The 20,860-nt window shown below is 41.6% G+C and overlaps 1 protein-coding gene across 2 annotated transcripts in view; it reads right to left on the reverse strand.

Moving 5' to 3' along the window:
* Window positions 1–20,860, reverse strand: part of LOC137101380 (protein jagged-2-like) — a 48,132-nt gene that overhangs the window by 10,489 nt on the left and 16,783 nt on the right. The window contains exons 3-19 of one of the 2 annotated variants that reach the window (XM_067479767.1): window positions 20,672–20,729; window positions 15,440–15,694; window positions 14,775–14,835; window positions 9,623–9,753; window positions 8,646–8,765; window positions 8,410–8,523; window positions 8,030–8,143; window positions 6,229–6,342; window positions 4,996–5,042; window positions 3,660–3,833; window positions 3,404–3,554; window positions 2,861–3,025; window positions 2,231–2,344; window positions 1,622–1,735; window positions 1,043–1,156; window positions 752–868; window positions 147–174 (exon numbers count right to left, since the gene is read on the reverse strand). In XM_067479767.1, coding sequence (XP_067335868.1) covers window positions 147–174; window positions 752–868; window positions 1,043–1,156; window positions 1,622–1,735; window positions 2,231–2,344; window positions 2,861–3,025; window positions 3,404–3,554; window positions 3,660–3,833; window positions 4,996–5,042; window positions 6,229–6,342; window positions 8,030–8,143; window positions 8,410–8,523; window positions 8,646–8,765; window positions 9,623–9,753; window positions 14,775–14,835; window positions 15,440–15,694; window positions 20,672–20,729 — 1,991 coding nt within the window. The remainder of the gene's footprint in view (window positions 1–146; window positions 175–751; window positions 869–1,042; window positions 1,157–1,621; window positions 1,736–2,230; window positions 2,345–2,860; window positions 3,026–3,403; window positions 3,555–3,659; window positions 3,834–4,995; window positions 5,043–6,228; window positions 6,343–8,029; window positions 8,144–8,409; window positions 8,524–8,645; window positions 8,766–9,622; window positions 9,754–14,774; window positions 14,836–15,439; window positions 15,695–20,671; window positions 20,730–20,860) is intronic. The other variant, XM_067479768.1, reaches the window with a different exon arrangement.

Consider the following 20,860-nt stretch of genomic DNA (forward strand, 5'->3'; position numbering starts at 1 on the left):
GGAAAATACAGTGGTGCTGCTAACAGGGCAGCACTGGATACACTCGAAAAAATATCCAACAGCCAACAATGGCCATAAAAGGTAAAAAAATGTATTCCTCTTAAAATGTTTCTAAATTATACTGATATAAAGTAAATCAGGCTTACCAGGGATGTGGATTGCAATCATCAACATCTGCAAAAAAGAAATGACAAGAATGTAAAATGACAATTCAATTCCCAAATCTAAATACTGCTTCTGCTATTTAGTCAACTGTTTCAAGTGCATGACGGATTAAACGTTTCTAAAATCTCACCACTTGTTATATTAATGCAAAATTTAAATGACAACAATAAATGGCTGTGCTCTTTCATCTCTCTTGCTCCTTTTATCACATCCAAATAAACAAATCTGCTTTAGTCTCAAATACCAATTAAGAGTTAATGCTTTGTAACCAGGATTTACGTCAACATCCAAGCTATAATTACAATGGGAAAATCTAGATGTCAGAACGCCCTGATACGGCTAACTTGGCATTAACTAACAGTCAAGTAAAGTCAACTTCGAGGCATTTAAACCCAAATTAAATGGAAATTGTGTTTAACTGTCAATAGCACTTGAAACACTCACACAACCTGCTATAAAATCATACAACTGTCTTGACTTGTCGAATGACGCGAGTGTTCCCAAGCTGTAAACTTGGGAGCCTTTCCCATCTGTACCATCCATCACATGTGACGTGAACATGGCAGAAGCTTTCATAATGACGTACTCTGAGCACAGGTGGGTCCCTCCCAGCCATCCTTGCAGATGCAGGTGAAGGCATCTCCTCCTCCGACACAAGTCCCTCCATTCTCGCACGGACCAGAGTCACATGTGCTGTTCTTAGCTAAAAAAATAAAAAAAATAAATAAATAATTTTCTTTTATGAAAACATTTTAATTCTGACCAGCCCAGGGTGGGAGAGCTACACTTAGCAGGTAAGAACAGGTTCATTTCGTATTTTAGACACACTATAATTACCAAGTCATAACAGTGTAATTATGTGTTCTGAGAGCCTGACCTGTGTTGCAGGTGCTGCCACCCCAGCCCGAGGGGCAGCTGCACAGAAAGGAGTCTCCATGGTCGTAACACGTCCCTCCATTGCTGCACGTAGTGGAGTCGCACTGGTTGTCACCTGGACAGAGGCAGCATGGGAAAAAGATTTCAAACACTTGACTCTGTGCCAGTGGTGAGCAACAATTACTTGAGCTCCAAGGCCAAGATCAAGGAGGCAAAACAATGCTGCACAGCAGGCAGGGAGGGCATCATGCCTCAGAAAAGAGTTTAAGACACTGCGGTACTTAAAAAGTATAAGACCTGACATGTTGGAGAAGACAGAAAGTTTAAGGCAGAGAAGCCACGAATGAAACATCCATAGGTGCTCGCTTTTATTTGCCTAACGTCAGCGATTAAAATAACCTTTCTAACTATTGCAGGGTAGTTTATTTTATATTTTTTCTATTATTTCATGGGACAACAAACAAACAAATTAAAAAATACATACAGTTTGAAGATTAATCTTTGTTTACTCACTGCTTTTAATGTAGAGACATATATCAGTGAATGTTAAAGTCATAGCATGTCACGCAGAAAGACTTACGCGAGTGGCAAGTCTTTCCTTTCCACTTGTCTACACAGTTGCAGTAGAAGTCGTTGAGCAGATCAACACATCGGCCTCCATTCTGACAGGGGTTTCTGTCGCACTCATTGACCTCTAGATATCAAGCAGAGGATCATTAAACTGGTTTTAGTTATTAGCCTTATACTTCTACATTCCACAACTCATACAGTTACAAAACGCATATGAAGGCACTGTGACAAGACATCTATAGAGCCAAATATAACAACTTCATTTTAATCAGAATTTGTGCAGAATAAATTTGGAGTTTGCAAAACAAAACATCAGATGCTTAGTCTTAAGATCTAAAAGCAAGATGTGATTTTGGTTTGTTAATGCTGTTTTTTGGCTCCTCTAAATATAAGTATAAGTAGCAGTGTCATCGGCAAATGTGCACGTTACCACATTTTCCTGTCTGCCTTTATCAATTTCAACAAATCCATCCATTGTTTTGTCTTCTATCAGATTCTCAGACTGTTGTTCATTCCAACACTGCTGCTACTGCCCTGAGGATGCGTGACTCATAAGAAGCATGACATGGCTCTTTCCTAAAACGTGTACACCTGTGTTGTTGCTCCCCTTTTTTCTTACCGACATCACACAAGCTGCCCTCCCAGCCGCCTGGGCAGAAACACTTAAAAGAGTTGATCCCATCAATGCAAGTGCCTCCATTCTTACAGGGGGATGCTGCACAGTCATTAATGTCTGCAGACAGATATGGGGAGATATTTACACACTTAAAGAATTCATGTTAATTACAGGAAGTTTTGCATTTTTGCAAAGCATGAAATCAAAGAAATTGAATTTGTGACTTTTGCCTTGTTGTGATTTGTATGTTGTAAAATGTCAGGTTAACGTAAGAAAAGTAGCTTTTGCTTGCACTTGCTTATTCGAACATTAGAAAGAGTGAATGTTTGCACAAGCTAGAGAACAAAAATGTGATAATCATCCTGTGAAACAAGAAAACCAATGACCGCAAAGAAATTGGATGTGAGAATATTTTTTTCTGCAGACACAATCTCTTTGGCACCATTTCCTGCTGATTTCTTCATCTAAATTTCCTTCTTGTGCTTTTCCCTTTGCTGTAAACTAAACTAAGACGGTGATGATTAGTAAAAACAGGCGTGTGAATTACCGTAAGAATCATGTGGTTCCCAGTGATGGTAACGGATGATAAATATAGTCTATGTATGCGTGTCTGTCGAGCTACTAATGACTCACTCTCGTGGCAGTAGGTGCCAGTGAATCCTGGCTCACAGGAGCAGCTGAAGTTTCCAGCAGGCAGGCTGATGCAGCGGCCATGAGGACCGCACACATTGGATGAGATGTGCCACACCCGTTTAAGGGTGCCGTTGGTTGCTACAGCAACTGTGCAACTGTCAATAACTTTAAGGGGGGGGAAAGAAAAAACAGACAATTAGCGGTGTAATAAATTGTGTCTTCATCTTTCAATTTGTTTTTCGAAAATGTTATAATGACGCGACTTTCAATCCACTTGCTTTATTGTGAGGAAATTGCAAGAGTACATTGTGCTGTGTCGCATCTTAAACAGGTTAAACAAACAAATCATGATGTGTGTTCTTTTAATTGTGTCATCTTGTTGCACCTTCTCACCAGCTCCTAATATTTCCAAAAAGGTGATAGATAGAAAGTGCATCAATAAGCATTTTCTTGAGTCAACTGGCTCAAAATTCCGAACACTTCGGTGCTACGTTGGGATGGAAACGCCACCTACAGATCACAAAATGGTCTAAGTGCTGTTACCTTGACACTGGTTGGTCTTGCAGTGGTCCTTGAGCTCTGAACAGGTTTTGCCCTCATAGTCATCTGGGCAACTGCAGTAGAAATCCCCTTTAAGGCTGTGGCACTGGGCCTTGTTGTGACATGGATTCGGACTACATGGGTCACTCTGCAGCTTCGTGTGGAGAATAGGAAAGTAAAGACATGTTTCACTGACACTGAATAAAGCGGTTACATAAGCATCACACGGTGTAAGTCACCAGCTGGATGTTCTCCTTACCTCACAGGTTGTACCAGCGAAGCCGTGAGGGCACTCGCACATGAATCCGTCCAGTAGGGCGTGGCACCGGCCGCCGTTCCTACATGGACTGCTGGAACAGCGGTTTCTTTGAATCTCGCAGTGCCGACCTACGAATCCTAGCTGGCAAACACACTGATAGCCTCTGGCCACCTCCTGACACAAAGACAAGACGTTTCCCGTCTCACGGTGAGCGAATATGTTGAAGTACCTTCTGATTTCATTCCAAAAAGGCACTTTTTAAACAACTATTTTAGTTCTCCTTTAACCAACAATCTTGACAAGTGATTCCAACTATTCTTAAGTTTACATTTGTGTAAGTGGAAGAGCTTTAGATTTGGACTATTGGACAAAACAGGTACATGGGATCTCGGAGATGTATTTAAAAACAATCAAAGGATTGATGATAATAGTAATAATTCCTAGTTACAATTCAAAGTATATCAGCAGTAGGGTGGAGAGAACTTAGCAATTATGTTGATCCCAATAGTAGCAAAGTTCCTTTGCTATAGGAAATTTTATGATGCTACGCGCACAAAGAATCTGTATCTAATTATAAAACCAGAATACATAACACGTTATATCATAAAGCTTTGGCCTCCAGTTCTACTGTCAGGAACCTTGGAGGGTTTTTTTGTTTTTTTTTTTAAAATATACCAGAATATGTTTTCTTCAACACAAAACAAATCTCTTGAACAGCCTCTTTGACATACAGCTGAACCAGCTCTCTGTTCTTCTGCTTACAGACTTAGACTTCTGAGGGGACCCCCCCCCGATGGACTGAGCTCCTCTCTCCAAACTCTGCTGCTCTAGTTTTAAAAACCTTAGTGCTTTTTTATTAATAAGATAATTTGTCGTGAATTGAACTGATACAAATAATAAAGATGGGTTATAATGTTTTCCACATTGTTATAGTTATTTTAGTCATATTTGTGGGAAAACCTTTAATTACCTTACCTTTTACTTTCCTGACATTACATTACTGGCTTGTTGATTTGTGCCCAACGGGGTGACTGTGTAAACCAGAGGCGGTATTTCTCTTTGTAATTCATTTTGTACTTATTAACTGATAGTAGAAAAGGAAAAACCCTTTCATGCAGCAAGTTGGTAACCACTGTTTCTAAACCATAACACCCTTAAGCATATCCTTTTATGTTCTGACAGGTACTTTGATGAGCAGCAATAACCTTTTTTTCCCACTCTATTATTATAATTATCTACTGCGTAATTTTAATTTAAAACAATGTATAATATAAACAAAGACCTGAGTGTTTCCTAAAACCACAAAGTCTTTAGATTTGACATTTCAGCATCTCACCTTGCAGGTCCCTCCATTCTGACACTGTCCGTGGCAGCTGTTCACATCTGAGGACAAATCAATCATAGACGAAATGTCAGGGTTTAGCTTGAGTTGGACAAACGAGGGGATGTGGAACATGCACCGGAGGTGGAGCATGCAGATGCTCCTGGAAAGTAGGGGATGCATACAAAGCAACGTGATTCATGCCGAGAGGAAATGTCAAGTTTCAGAACTAAGAGCAGCAGACGACCTGTGAGGACACTAATACAGAGGTTTTATGTGAAAGACTTTAAATTCAGGTTTGACAGTAAAGAAAATGAGTTTCAGTCCTACAGCCAAGAAAGGTTAATGCAGGTTGTGGCAGACGGCCTTTGAAGAGGCAAGAAAAACACAGTAAATGGGGAACTGAAGTCCAGCTATGTTTGCTAGCCATCTTCAATTAGGAGACTTTCTCGCAAAGGGTTTTTCTTAGTTCATGTTTTTTGTGTCTATATTTTAATATAAATAAGTATAGTGGTAAGGACAGTATAATTTGAACCTCCTGTCATTTTAACCAGAAGAATGGCCTGAGTTTTGTTGTTAGCATTCAGTCTCAGTTATTAGCATGCTAGCTTTCTGTGGTTTCGAGTCCGTAACGCAATAGGAATCCAAACCGAAGTTTACAATCAGTACTTTGGAGCCGGAAAACAAAAAAAGGGCATATAATAACTAGACCGCAACATCTGGACAATTTGTAGGTTAGAAAAAGTTACAATTAAATTAATGTTATGATTTTTATGAACATTAGTTGAGTGTTAGCATCCTATCAAAGCCTTGTCGGAGCACTAGCAAAATATGTTTCTGTGGTTTTCCGTTTATATTCTAAGATAATTAAATATTTACTCTCATAAAATGCGGTAATGTTTTAATAACTGCTCATTGTAAGCTCCAAAAAGCCATGATTACTTTGCTCGTATTGGCAGGAGCTACATACCATGTCATTAGCATCTCGTTAAAGCCTCTAGAAAAATGTTTAATAGCAAAAATCTTTGTTGTTTACATAATTAGGTGACTCCATTATCTATGGACACTATAATAAACACTAGGAATAATTTCAATAAACCCTTTAAGAGAAAATGCAGTACATTACAGAACTAGCAAAGCAAGTGGACCAGAGTCTGGCCAGCAAAGGCAACAGGGCTGGTGCTCTAATGGTGCTACAAGGAGGTGAAAAGAGTCCGAAGACTAGCGATTTGCTGGAGTGATACTAACTCATGTCACAGTTCTGGCCCACCCATCCACCAAAGCAGGCACAGTGATATCCACCAATCAAGTTTTTGCAAGAGTAAGCATTGAGGCAAGGCTTCCACGCACACTCATTAACATCTGCAAAACGGAGACGGGAGACACAGAGGATGAATGACAGAGCTGAGGACCTGGTCAGAAGCCCCATCACCAAGCAACAACTGAAATTGTGCCCAAACAGTCTAGGTCTCTTTTTACAGGAAATGTCTAACAACTAATACATTTTGGGGAAAGAATGATATTTAACTTTTACTAAGCAGTTCTAACGGCCTCATTGGGAAGAGAATTGATTGCACATCAATAACTGCATTATCGTGCTTCAACTGACTTCCATCATCAACACTGTTGTAGGTCCTCCCTCAATAACTTGTATGTCAAACATTCAAAAGTATAATAATATCAGAAGTACTGAAAATGTGTTCAGACATTCAAGCCCTATATTTGCTCTTATATGGTCGTCCTCTACTTGTGGTAAAACCTTCCCACTGATGGGCAACAGTAGCCAGCCAGGTCCTTCTCAAACATGTAAAATTGCCAGAACATTTAAAGGGTGAAGTTCATGTCTGGAAGGGTTTTATTCCCCCCCCCCCATTCCGGTCTACCTTCCCCCCTCCCTCTGGGTTAATGTCTCTCTATTGCATTCCCTAAAGGCCGACCTGAGGAATTCCAAGTGATCAGTTTCAGAGGCAGCGCTTGCTGCACCCGCCACACGGCCCTGGTCACTATAAACCGACAGTGCATTAATACTACTCCCAGGAGGTAAGCAGCACCTGTTGGCCTACTGAAACTGAACACCGTGAACCCTTTTCCAAAAACCAAACCTACCCTATTACCACTACCCCGCCTTCATGTCCCGCTCTCAAGCAGGTACCATCCCGCTCCCTGAAATGGGGAAGCACTCTGAGAATAACAGACTCTGAAACACAAGCCTCTGCATTTCAGTTCCTCCCCACACGTGTTTACGGGTTATAAAGTGTTTCCTGGCTAAAGCTGAAGGGGCTGAAGGCTCCACTATTCCGACAAGTTGCCTCACTGTAGAGTACATACAGTAGTTCCCCTGCTACACCCAGTCTGGAGCCAAAGATAACTCTCCAGCAGAGTATATTTGGTCCCAAGGCTAGCAGTTGCCAGGCGGGAGGTTATTTTTATCTTTACACAAGTCACCTGGCCCGAGCTGGGGATGATGTCCAATGTGTCTCCATTGGGCATGAGTGTACACAAACATACATTTGAATTTAGTGGCCCTCCGGCTGTAATACTACTGGTTGAACCATACAGTAAGATAAACAAACAGCCAGATATGCTGTGACTCTGCAAGCAAATGGATTCCGGGGACAAATTTGGACACATCGCATTCATCAAAAGTGCAAAACACAGGAAAACACACCGGCTTTACCACAGCAAAATAACATTCAGCATGCAACAGTTTTTTGTTTTTTTTAATTTAGACCTTAAAAATGTGATGTCTACATTTACAAGCATTCCTGCAAAATTAAAGCTACAGTATGGAACTTTCTTTTTTTAAATCAGAGGAAGTCAGACCCTGTGCATCACATGCCAACATGAAACTGTACCTTGTGTGTATCTATTGGACACAACAGGCTTTGACAGTGTCAGTATTTATAGTATCCTAGGTGGATTAATTTTGAGTTTCATTCCCAAAAGTTGCATATTGTACACACAGAACTCTTTACTCACATGAATGCAAGATAAAAAACCTGCCCTATGATCTTTCTTACACAACTGTAATTATTAGGCAGAGACATACCTATTTGACAGGTCTTTCCTGTCCACTGTGGAGGGCAGATGCATTCAAAACCATTTTCCATGTCAATGCATGTTCCACCCTGAGCACAAGGGCTGGACGCACATTCATCTGTGTCTGAAATACACATAACGATAAAGGTTAAGGCAGTTATTACAGTCGTATATAATTAGGCAATAAACGTTTCTGTCTTCAGTTTACTACGTGTTATGATTTCATGGGTGCCACAGTGACAGATCGTACTCACTTTTGTCAATCAGCCACTCTCTGAACTTTGAGTAAAACTAAATCTATTTCCGGATGTTACGTTTTATTGCAACTATGGTGGTCACGCGTTAAATCTTGCTGACTTATGTGTGGAAGAGCAGTTTTAAGCCCCGCACCTTTAGCACAGGTTGGCCCGGACCAGCCTGCTGGACAGTGGCACTCAAAGCCTGATGGGACTTCGTGGCATGTCCCTCCATTCGCACAGGGGTTGGACACGCAGGCGTGCTCCGCTGGGACAGATAGGAGATGGGAAGAAAAAGAACATTAGGTATAATTTTCAAGTCTCAGAGCTGAAAACTTATTAAGTTAATTTGAAATTGTTGTTTAAGGTACGTTTGATTTATAGACTTACCAATCTCACAGTTCTTGCCCGAGTAGCCTTCTGGACAAGCACAGTTATACTCATCTGGCTCTGAGTTCATACACGTTCCTCCATTCTTACAGGGCCGGTTGGTCCCACAGTAGTTCAGGTCTGCACAGGAAAGAGCACTCATGTAACCGTGTGTGTGTGTTTATGTGTGTGTGTGTGTGTGTGTAAAACAAATAACAGACCCCAAAGTGAAATCCAAAATTCCTGACAGGTAAGTTTGTTATCGTGATTAAAAGACTTATCACAGTATCAGTTAAATAATTTTTTTTCCTCATTACTTTTCATCTTTGTGCTGGTTGACTTGTGAAATACAGCAGTTTTACAGAAGGTCTTGTTGCTACAGGCTTGGGTTCATTTTTTTCTTCTGAAAACACCGATTGTGGGTTAGAAGGAGCACAGTGTAAGAACATGTTTATGGTAAATGTAATTTCTACTTTAGTCCTCTGCATGTTGACCAATCATGCTGTGTCCTCGTGTGACTTACAGTATGTGGTTGCAACACAAATCAAGCTTTGAAGGAACATGCCAGTGAGTTTGAAGGCTTTAACCCGTTTACTGGAAAATCTAAATTCGTGATGAGAATGATTTTTTAAAATCCATCAGAGTTAACATCAAGTCTTTTTTGTCAAAGGTAATTTTTGAAACAAATATCCTTCTAAAATTACTATGTGTTATAATCTATGTTGACTAACATATCTAGATGTAAAACACGGAAAAAGTCCAAAACTACGTAAATGTTTTGAAGGAGCTTTGTTTTTGTTGTATATACACAGAAAATAATCTTTTTTTTCCAAAACAATGATGATCTTTAATTGTCCCAACAACCTGAAGCCACTTGTTTATTAGGGTATGTTTCAGGAACATAAACGAAGGCCGGTCGCTGATGATGATGATGTTTTGCATTTCTGTGTAAAATCTGTGCCGCACATTAATAAGAGAAAACAAGTTTTCAGTCTGACCTTTATCACACAGCAGACCTCCCCAGTTCTTCTCACAGGTGCACTTCCAGGGCTCATTGCAGGTACCGTGAACACAGCCGGGGTAGGGCAAGCACTCGTCGCAGAACGGACCCTGCCAGCCGTAGCTACACCTGCAGTGCACAGCACCAAAGATTATTAGTTTCTACAGTGACAAACACCTGAGTGTGAAACTGCCAATTCCATGTTATATTTACTTCTGTCTAACTTTACCTTTGAATACATTGTGGCAATGCTTTATTTGGACTATCATTAAAGGAAGTGGGTGCAGAATCAAACAGCAGCCAAATTGATTTTTTTTTTGTTAAAGTAAATGCCTCTGCTTTCACAATGTGCTCTTATTTCCAGCTCCAGCCTGAGGGAATATCAGCCACACAGATGCACTTAATAGGGCAGAGGGAGTTGGCCATGATAGTTACGTAGTGATAACAAACAAGTCATTTAATACTTTTACAATGAGTGAGAACAGACGAACGCTCCATGTCGGGCATCATGCTAGTCAAATAGCATTTTTAACCATTTCAGCTCGGTGCAAAGGGAAGAGCCACACGTGCAGGACACACGATGAGCAGAACGGTTCAGAGAACATCTGAATGTTCACGGAGTTGCACCAGAATGTCACAGCAGTAATTTGTTGGACAGAACATCTCTATCAAGGTTAATGATATGGTTCTGCAGCTCCTAAACTTAGGACACACAGTGCCAAGGGACATTACTGAGAGTGAGTGAGAGTGTGTGTCCTCCTGTACATCCCTTCCTGATGACGTAATTCCTGTCCCAATTGAATCCTATACATTTTCTTTTTCGGTAAGAATAAGAAAAATCTGCCAATTTACCACAGTTGAAAAGTACATCAACACATTTTTAAAAAGTAATCAAACTGTTTTCAGACTTAAAACCAGCTTTTGTACATACATAGAAGTGTAAGTCAAGCTAATATTAAGGATATGAAACAAGTTCATTTGTTATAGGGCTGATATTCTTCTGATAATTAGACTACAGTTGATGATTACTTTTTTCAATGATAACTCAAATGTCACATCACAGGTTCCCAGATGTTTTGCATCTAAATTGCTTTGTTTTGTTTGCTCAACCCATCAAAAACTGACAAAACTGTAAAGAAGTTGGTATTTTGTCATTTGCTGCGTGTCGTCTCTTAGCGCCCGTCCTGTGTCGTGAGCTCAATTGAGGTCAAACCTTGATTGAGCGACGGGCTTTTGTAACGAGGGCTAGTCATCTCGAAGGGGAGGCCAGGGAAGGGTTAGCTAATCTGTTGGTTTATGGCAGCACTCTGTTATTCCAAGGCCAGCAGTAACCTTGCCCCACCTGTCTTGTCATTTCTCCTCCAGGGGCTATTTTTAGGAAGCAACCCACCCACCCTGACCACCACTATGCTTCAAACACTTCAAAATGGATGCCGACCAAACACTTCTCTAACCAGCAGTGATATACAGCGCTGCAGTGAGCTCGATCCTGTTGTAGTATGCTGGGCAGCAGAGGACAGTGACAGACTCGGGGCACCACACTGCTGGGGCAGGGCACTTGTTGGAATTATATGACTTATGATACATAATAAAAAGGTTGCCAGCACAGATTTGTAATTACCATCATTTAAGTGTCATCACTTTTAGACCACTCTTCAATTAAATAAAGACAATTAAACTCTTTGCATATCAGATCTGTTGGCATCTGCACCACAACTCAGGTTCTTAAAGAACATATTTTCATCCTAATGTCATGTGTTTTCTATTTAATTTTGCAAATAGCTTAAGTTTTATTAATCTAGGCTTGTAAAATCCTCTGACATTTGTGGCTAGATTTTAATACAGCGTACATCATAATATACAATATTCATCCACAGAACAAATTGTTAGGACAGTTTTCCTCAGTTTAAAACCTTCCTCTTTGATGAAGCTTATAGTTATGCTGCTATAGGCTTAGACTGCTGGGGACCCCCCCCCCCACTGCACTGAGCTCCTTTCCTCCTATTGACCCTCTCTACTATCCTACCACAATTGTCCCCACTGTATGACATTAACTTTGTGTCTTTCTCCCCCATAGTTGTCCGTCTCCCTCTCTCTGTCCCTTTCTGCAGGTGTCCCCGGCTTTGGAGCTGTGTGTTTTCCAGTGTGCAGCTTCTGGTCCTACCAACCTGCCCGTTAAAGGGAGTTCTTCCTCTCCGCTGTTGCAAAGGGCTTGTTCCAGGGGGGAATCGTTGGGTTTCCTCTACATATCTTTATAGTCTTGACTGTATCCTGTAAAGTGCTTTGAGATGACTTTGTTGTGAATTGGGGCTTTATAAATAAAGTTGAATTGAGTTGAATTAATTTGAATGATAATAACGGGGGTGAACTGACCTTTCAATAGTGTTACATATAAAAGGCAGAGGAATGGGTTTGCACCCTTGACGCCAAGAGTCTGATTAAGTTTGACTTTTAAAACTTGGCACCTTTTAAACGCCCATTGTGTTCTTGGAATTTCAATATGGGCAGAGTTGTTTTATCGCAGTGATTATCAAATACTTGCATACTAAAAATGCAGCTAGGACCAAGTTTACAGTAGGCGATGTTAAAACATGCACACCTTGTAAGGCGAAACGCCTTTAACTGCAGGCATGTTTAATCTGATCTCTCTTGCTATGTGAAGCTTAGTTATGTGAGTGTGTTTCTGTGTGTGTACGGTCGCTGTGTATTGTTGACTACAGTAAGTGGCGTTGTCCAGCGTTGCGGTCGGAAGTGGTGCCCTGCACACTGTCGGCCATGCGGCGGCGGTGGCAGCGTGGACAGTCAGTCTGGCTGCAGTGTGGGAGAGCGGGGAAATGATTTTGGGCAGCCACAAGCAAAGGGTGGCATTACCCACAAGTCCCATCAGCAGGCTGCTACTATCCCTTCAATAGAAGGGGCCATGAGGGCCAGGCTGAGCTGAAAATATCCCGCCGTGCACACAACCCCCGCCCGCTGCTGCCCCTCAGACAAACCACACCCATAAGACAGAATAGTGGGCAGGGGTAGATAGGGGTGTGTGTGTGTGTGTGTGTGTGTGTGTGTGTGTGCGCCAAATTATTTACAGGCAAGCCTCGTGCCCAAATTCAGTGGACAGACTTAGCCCACTGTTGCCTAGCTACATGTTTAGTAGTGTCACATGAGGGAGCGTAGGTTGTGAATGTGCTGTGTGTAAGAAACAAGATACCAAACACACATTTTTAGTTTTCTCCTGCCAGGCTGAGATGCTTTTTCCCCCCCATTTCTCTCGCTCTCTGGTTTTAACCCTTCAGCGTCTGTCTTTTTCTTTGTTTTTGCCCAGTTTATTTCACTTTCAGTTTCTTTCTGAAATTAGGTTGTCCGATTTGTTTACTACCTGTTTAAATGTACTACAGGATACATGGTTATAATAATTTGCGTTGAACCAGCTCGAGTCGTATCACTTTTCTCCTTGATCTGAATCGCTTCATTAAGAGGCAAACACAAGTGTGAGTGCATGTGAAATGGTGACACTGAACCTACATGAAAACTATACATGCACATGCAGTAGGTCATATTAAAAACTTGGATTGTGTGATGTTACCTACAAAGTTTGTGCAAATTTTACAACTTTATCCTCCGACTTCCTGAGTCTATCAAAACCAAACCTCTGTATCTGAACTGCTAAGACCCAAATCTTTTTCCTGTGTTGAGACAATGGGTGCTACATCATTTTAGCACTAAGACTCAGCTCTTGTTCTCTCTGTATCCATCTCCTTCAGTCTTCCTCTCTCTCTCAGTAGTGTGTGTTTGTGATCTCCTGATTGTAATGAAGCCCCACATCACATGTTGAGGCACATTACAGGGTGTTGCTCTTCCAATCCTCCGCCCATTTGCAATGAGAAATGTCAACTTTTTTGTTGTTTTGTTTTTGAAAACAAGATCTAAACTAACTCCAAACTAAATCTAAACTAACAAGCCTGAATATACAACCCTCACCCACCCACTGTGTCAAAATGTACAGTTCAGGTGTACATGTAATCAAATCTAAATTTCTGTGCTTCCTTTCCACTTCATTCAGCTGCTGCAACATACATACGCTTTTTTTTTATGTGTATGATCCATGATTCTATGTAACTACTGTAATTACCCCTTTACACAATTGGAAAGTAAGGGGTCAGGGAGTAGAGCCAACAAAAACCTTTACTGTGAGGTCAGAGTAACCTCAACATCGTTTTTTTTTTTGCTGTTTTTTTAATTGACCCGTGGAAACAGTAACTCTGTTTTAAAGAAATACTTTTACACTGTAAATATCTGAAAAATCTACCATTATTGGGCTAAAGAAAGTGAGTGAAACATACCAACCACACACTAACTCCAGTATATAAGGGTACACGCATCTTTTTTTTTAATCGATTCTACCCATGTCATTATTTAGCATTATTTGGGCAGCATTGTTTTTCCTCTTGGTCAAACCTTGAGGTGTAAAAGCAACTTTAATGTTTAACGTGAAGCTTTAATGTTTCAGTGTAAAGCCTGTGTAACAATGTGTCTATGCCATTAATTTTATCAATGCAGAGATCGTGCGTGTTTAAATATTCAACCATTAAAAAAAAACTGTCTGAAAGTAAAGACACATGTTTAGGCCTCCTCTTTCTTAACGTCCCTGCCTGCCGGTTGTTTGCAGCCCACTAGGAAGAATCTTTCCAAAAGGCTAATTCCAGCCATAACAAGGTCCAGAATAGGAAGAGGTGATGCGGGCTGCAGACATTAGAGGGGGGTGAATAGGAGGGAGTGGGAAGGCACAGTGTGTCTCTGCTGCTGGAGGAGGAAACGGCAAAAAAGGCTCCTGCCTGTGTGTGTGCAGGCAGGAGCACGCCAGCTTTAGAACAGGAAGCAGAACAATAGCTTCTGGATCAGAGTGGAGCTGAGGGATGGAGGCGGAGGGATGAGGGGCTGAAGTACTTGACAGCGCTATGATAGGGGTAGTTTTGTCGTGGGGTTAGGCTGCTTGGTATGTTATGAAAACACGCAGCCCCTCACCCGGGTCATCACTCTCATGTGTCACTAGTGTTTTCCTCATTAATGCTCTTACGAGGGGGATCCAAACCAAATCGTATTTCACCTCAGCTGACAGCTACTGTACCGTGGAAGGTGAACTAGAGGCGACTCACCTGCATTCCCCTGGCACGTTGCACCCTCCATGCGCAGCACTGCATCCTTGTTTGCAAATAGCTTTTGGAAAAAAAAAACAGTGATTAGTTCCAGCTCAAAGTCTGCAACAGAAGCATTCAGCATTTACACAAGTTTGTCAAAATACCTCTGGATGTATTTCTGGTCGTCTGTTTTCAACCAATAAATTCCAATTTCCTGTGTTTAATTGTTTGTGAAATAGCAGAGAATCTCTGCCATGCTTACAATGGATGGCCACGTCATTGTTTTGAGGCTGGAGGTGTCACTGGTTTCCGAACATTTTTTGAATTCTTGCAACGTGACACATGACATTAGCTTCCAAATATTTTCCAAAAAGAGGGCAGAGAAATCCGGGTCGGTGGGATTACAGGAGTTTAAGTGTGCTGTGTTTACTCTGGCTCTCTTTAAAGAAAGGTATTGCACTTAACTTTTCACCTTTTCTGGACCAAAAGAAATTAGATACTGAAGGTAATACAAACATTTCAAAACCCTATATTGCAGTAAACAATAAGCACTCTGATGTTCACCCATTGGCTGTTAGAGTTGATCTGTATTTAAACAAATCTATTATAGATACTAATACTCCTTCCTGGTGGAACCATGCATTGCAGTCTGTTTGTGCTGTATGACTGACCGCTACCATTACCTGTGTTGCACTCGGGCCCAGTCCAGCCCTCCATGCAGCCTCTGTTTCCTAACTGGTCGCACACGTAGTGGCCAAAGTAGTCATCGCGGGGGCGGCAAACTTTGTTGCACTTGATGCCATAGTAGTGCTCATCGCAGCGCACACGGATGGTGTACTCAAAGCTGGCGATGGAGCTTTTATAGTCGATCGTCTGCTTCTCCTCTCCGGGGTTGATCATTCCTTTGTGGATGCTGCGCTCGATCAGCAGCTCCTCATCTGAGCACAAGACAAACAATTATTGACTTGAAACTATTGATTTACTAATTGAAAACTGTAAAAACATGGAAACCTGTAGGTAATGCTTTCATTTTCCTTCTATTGTTTCGGATGTTAGCAAGCAAACAGAGCTGCACCAAAGATTGGGGGTCGAGGAAAATATAGGTTTTCTGGTTAATCTCGATTTTCCTTTGTCCAATTCCACGTGGATTCATACGGATTTGACAATCCTTCATTGAGGGAAGCTTTTAGATACTTTAAGTAAATGCAATGAAAAAATCTGAATGACATGACTGTGAACAGGATAGATTCCGGTTATGGGATCTGACCCCACAACTCCTCGTTTAGCGAGATAAAACAATCCACGAGGTTTCGAACAATGCCAACAGATCAGAGGCAAAGGCGTAACCTCTGGTAAAACATCACTTAGTTACAACAAGAACGTGGAACAATAAAAAAAAAAAAAAGTGAAGGAAAAAGTGGGAAAGAATAGGAAAATGAAGCAAGCACAAACAGAGGGTGTAGGAGAGAGGCCTGTGAGGGCTTGATAACCGAATGCTTTTTCAGTTTTCCTGCTTGGCGAAAAGCTTTTCGGTCCCTCTCCTCCCCCACCAGCTCTTGCAGGATATCCAGCCCCGTCTCCTTCGGAGCCATGCCGGAAATAATAAGAGACGGGGAACAGACGAGGAAGGGCGACATAGGAAAGGCCCTTTAGCTTGTTCTCAAGGAACAGAAGCAGTGTGACCCCAGCCTAAGAGGGGCGTGACAGAACTGGAAGGAAGAACTCATCTTCACTGGTCCTGGTGGTGTTGACTTCAGCGGCTTAGACAAAGCAGCACTACAACCTGCATTATTTATGGCTTAAATCGACCATAACATCAGTAGAGGTGACTGTACTAGAATAGCTCCAGGTGGGAGAAGTTAGGAATAATTTTACATGTTTAATTAAATTAACAATTTATGACTACATTTTGTCTCTAGGTGAAGTATTTGGATACAATCAGCATAACTGCTGAAGTTTGACTAGAAAACAAAAGACTAAAGCAGCACTAAGAATTCATTTCCATGCTGTCCTGATTCTCTGAGTCTCACTGTGAGTTAACACACTGCCACAGATTTCAGTCCTACACCCACCACCTGAAACACCCAGGCACTCACTCACTGCTGTTCATCTCCAGCAATTAGATATAAAAATATAGACCAATCATGAGCTCTCTCTGTAGTGGAGGAGACATGCTCAGAGAGGCCGTTGTTACTAGGGAGAGCAAGAGAGAAGGGTCCATATAAAACTGGCTTGAGTAAACAACGAGGGGCTTTATTGTTGATCGTGTCAAGACCAACACGACTGCTTTTGCCTGCCAAGAGAAGATTCATTGTGAAAACAAAGTGCATGCGAGATTTATGAAACCACACAACCCTCCAAGCAACATGATTATCCGGTTAGGGGGAAGTGAGGCCTTGACCTTTGACCTCTTTGGGGCTTTCTGCTTGTAAACGTGGTGATCTCTGAACTGGAGTCCAGACTCAGTTCACGCCGCCAGTTAAAATATACCAATCTGTCTTCCTGCACAGTTTGATCAAACAAATTCTACCTACAACTCAAATTAAAATTATATTTCTACTGTTTATTGTGTCTAAACATGGATTGAAAAAAAAAAAACTAAACTAGACTTTTTTCAAACATTCAATCATTTTGTGGTCATGAAAATTATATTGTAAATAAAATTGAACCTGACCTTTTAAACGCTGTCCTGTGATTCCATCAATTAAAAAAAAAAAAAAAAACAATTTTGGGCACATCTCATACAAAGAAACACTTCCTCAAATAACAAAATGTCTATTTTTACTGCTGACATCAGTCTTTATCATTAAGAGTTTCATTAGAGAAGGTTTACTTTTACAATATTGTATCAATGCTTTGATAGACAATACTAACATGGCGTAGTGTCCAAAGTATCGTCCTTCTTTAACAGCAATGTGCCAACGGCAACATTTCATATTTGTTTTTTTGGGCTCAAGAAATCCCTCTGGAAAAACCCAAACCCACTACCAGTGCAGACTGACTGGCTCAGTAGTTTAATAGAACAGCCAGTGAAGTTTTTAGCAAACAAACAGAAGGAAGCAGGAGTTCATTTTAGGGACTATTTTCAGCTGTGAATTAATACACATCTGGTGCTCTAGTGAGTATTTGGCTATGTGGGACAAAATAAAATACAATGTGTGTGTTCATAATAATGAAGGCAATGGAACTATGGAACAATGGAACTATGTGGCACAGAGGAATAAGACATCAGGGTTTGGACGCATGCAAACAGCACTTGTTGTGTTAAATTCACTGGTGGCTTTGGAGTTTGCATGGGATTTGTTGACTGTATGAAAACACAGGATACTGGCAGCCTTATCCTTTTAACTAATGGCTTCTAGTGGGGAAAATGCTCCTTGCTACTGACTCAGTACTGGAAACTCTCCACACCAGCCAAAAATCCACCAGCACGGAGTCATCGATAGCTCCATCCTCTGTTCTCCTGCCATCTTTGTTTTGTTTTTAAAGAGGCGGGGGCTTCCTGAAGGATAAACAGGCTTCACAAAGCACTTTTTTACTGTAGGCCTACTTTAGAATAAATATGCACTGTGCAGCTGCATTATATATGAAAATGCTCAACAGTGTAATAATTATTTGTGTTGGCAGACAATCGAAGGACTCAGATTGGGCTCTTAAGCAAAACAAACCTTTTTTGGATATGGACATCCCTACATTCTTTCCTTTGTGCACACTTGGCCCATAACAGATGAGAAATCTCTCTCTAATTATGCTGCAGTATCATTTATGCTCGCTCCACCCGCATGTAACACCCACAACTAGATGCAACAGGTTCATGCCTGCACTCTGATGTAAACGGAAAGTAATTCCTGAAAATGTAGGAATTCCCAAACTGACTGAAGTGAAACTAAAGATGCGAACATGTAAATCAAAACACCTAATCTCCAAATACCTATACAAACACACAGATGACCTCATAAATGCTGATGGAGGGTTTTTGCTTGTCCAGTGTCTACAGAAAACGTAGTTGCTGACAGACTCCGAGTAAGAAAGTAGTCCAAGTCTACAAGATGGCGCACAGCAGCACCTGCCGTCCACTACGTCCCAGCCTCCTCCCCGTGAGCATGAATAAACCATCCATCCAGCCTTTACATCTACAGGTGGTCAAGCAAGCAAGGTCTTCCACCTGCCTAAGCTTCTATCAAGCCTGTCACATTGTTTTGGGATAATGGAGTAGAATGCAGTAGCTGTACAGCTGCTGGGTGGCTAATTAGGAGACAAACAGAAGACAGAGGGGGTCCAAAAAAAAAAAAAAAAAAAAACAATAAAATAAAAAGAGATGATGACTGGCTTAATGGGGCATTGCTCTCACAGGCTTAAAATAGAAGTGGAATGAAAACAGCCTGGGTGACCCTGAAGAGGGCAAGAAATGTGGACTGAGTGGTGAAGGACTCATTCACAAGTCCCATATCTCAAAGGTAAAGTCAGGAAACAGCTGATTTTTAAAACCTGATGTTTGCACAGAGCAACAATCCCAGTCTTTTTTTTGGCACTGACACATTCAAGGTATAGCCTTCTCCCCAAATCCCACCTGTGTGCTTCACACAAATGTGCACTTTTTAGAGAACATTCATTTTGTTGCACATGAAGGTGGCAGGATGGAAAATGGCCACTTATATCGCGCTTTCATCCAAAGCGCTTTACAATGTTGATTCTCATTCACCCACACACAAAGATGGTGGTGGCTGCCGTGCAGGGTGCTCACCCGACCCAACCAGGAGCAACTTGGGGTTCAATGTTTTGGCCAAGGACACTTCGACATGTAGCCGGGAGTGGGGATCGAACCAATAACCCTGTGGTCCGTGGACGACTGCCTTGACCAACTGAGCTACCAAAAATGAAAAACAACTTGGGAAACAAACTGATTACTTTCTCACCTCGACACACCTGAAACTAGGTGGGCATGAACCTTAAACGTTCTGCTTCATGGAGCTCAACACTTCACCTCCAACAAACACACGAGGAGCTCAGAGGTGTCTCGAGGCCAGATTGCAGTGTGTCCAAGATACACACTGCAGATCCTGAACAAATACTTGCGCAAAAGAGGACGACGCAATGAGAGGACGAAAAGAATGAAGAAACGGCATCAGAAGCGTTGTTATTTGAAGTGTGCCGTTCTTCCTTGGTGGTAAAACGCAACAAAGAAGTCGCCATCGGCGGTGAGGAAGACTCCATGATCCGGGCCCTAAATCAACTTGTCTAAAAAGTGAGCCAGCACCTAGCGAAGCGAATCCCGCTATGTCTTATGACAGAGATTACATCCCACAATTAACCCTTCTTCCTTCCAGCAGCGTCGGAGAACAAAGTCAAATAGAAGTGACATCAGAAGAGCATGTATAAACAGGATACATGTGTTTACCAAAGAAATACGTGCGCAGGCAGAAGACAGGTTAGAACCAAACTGGCTGGGCTCATAAACCAGTTCACATGGTTTTTACTGCTGAGGATGTGTTCTCAGGCTGAAAGATTAATATTTCTGACATTAATACTAAATCAGACAACATTGTTGCTGCAAAAACATCACAGTGAGGCAATATTTTAATCCTCAGAACAGGTTGGCAAAAACCAACACATAATCACTGGCAGTTCCCACAATCAGCTATTGACTGAAGTGAGCTTCTGAGATTACAAGCAGCCAAGCTGAAGTTTTTGTGGTGCACAAGGCAAAGCCACTGTGCTATGCCAGAGCAGAAAAACGGGACAAATACTGTTACTTTAGCAAGATCAAAGACTAAAGCTATTATTTCAAGGAGTATTTCCCAGCATGCAGAGATGATAACGTGTTATATTTGGGGATGAGAGAGACAGAAACATTTTGAAAATACGTATTTAACAGTGTTTGAAACAGCAAACAGCAGCATAAGAGTGAGTCTTACCATTGCTGTGTGTGCCGTTGTCCTTGTCCCACGCCTCCACTATCACAGTGTATGCTCGCTGAAACAGACGGGGGGAGGGGGGGGGGGGGGGGGGGCAGAGGTTATCACAATGCACTTTAATAGAGAAACAGCACACAGTCCATCTGAGTCAGGTACAAAGACTTCAAGATGTAGATGTTCACATGATGT

The sequence above is a fragment of the Channa argus genome, chromosome 16 (assembly GCF_033026475.1).
Source record: "Channa argus isolate prfri chromosome 16, Channa argus male v1.0, whole genome shotgun sequence".
In the NCBI taxonomy this organism is placed as follows: Eukaryota; Metazoa; Chordata; class Actinopteri; order Anabantiformes; family Channidae; genus Channa; species Channa argus.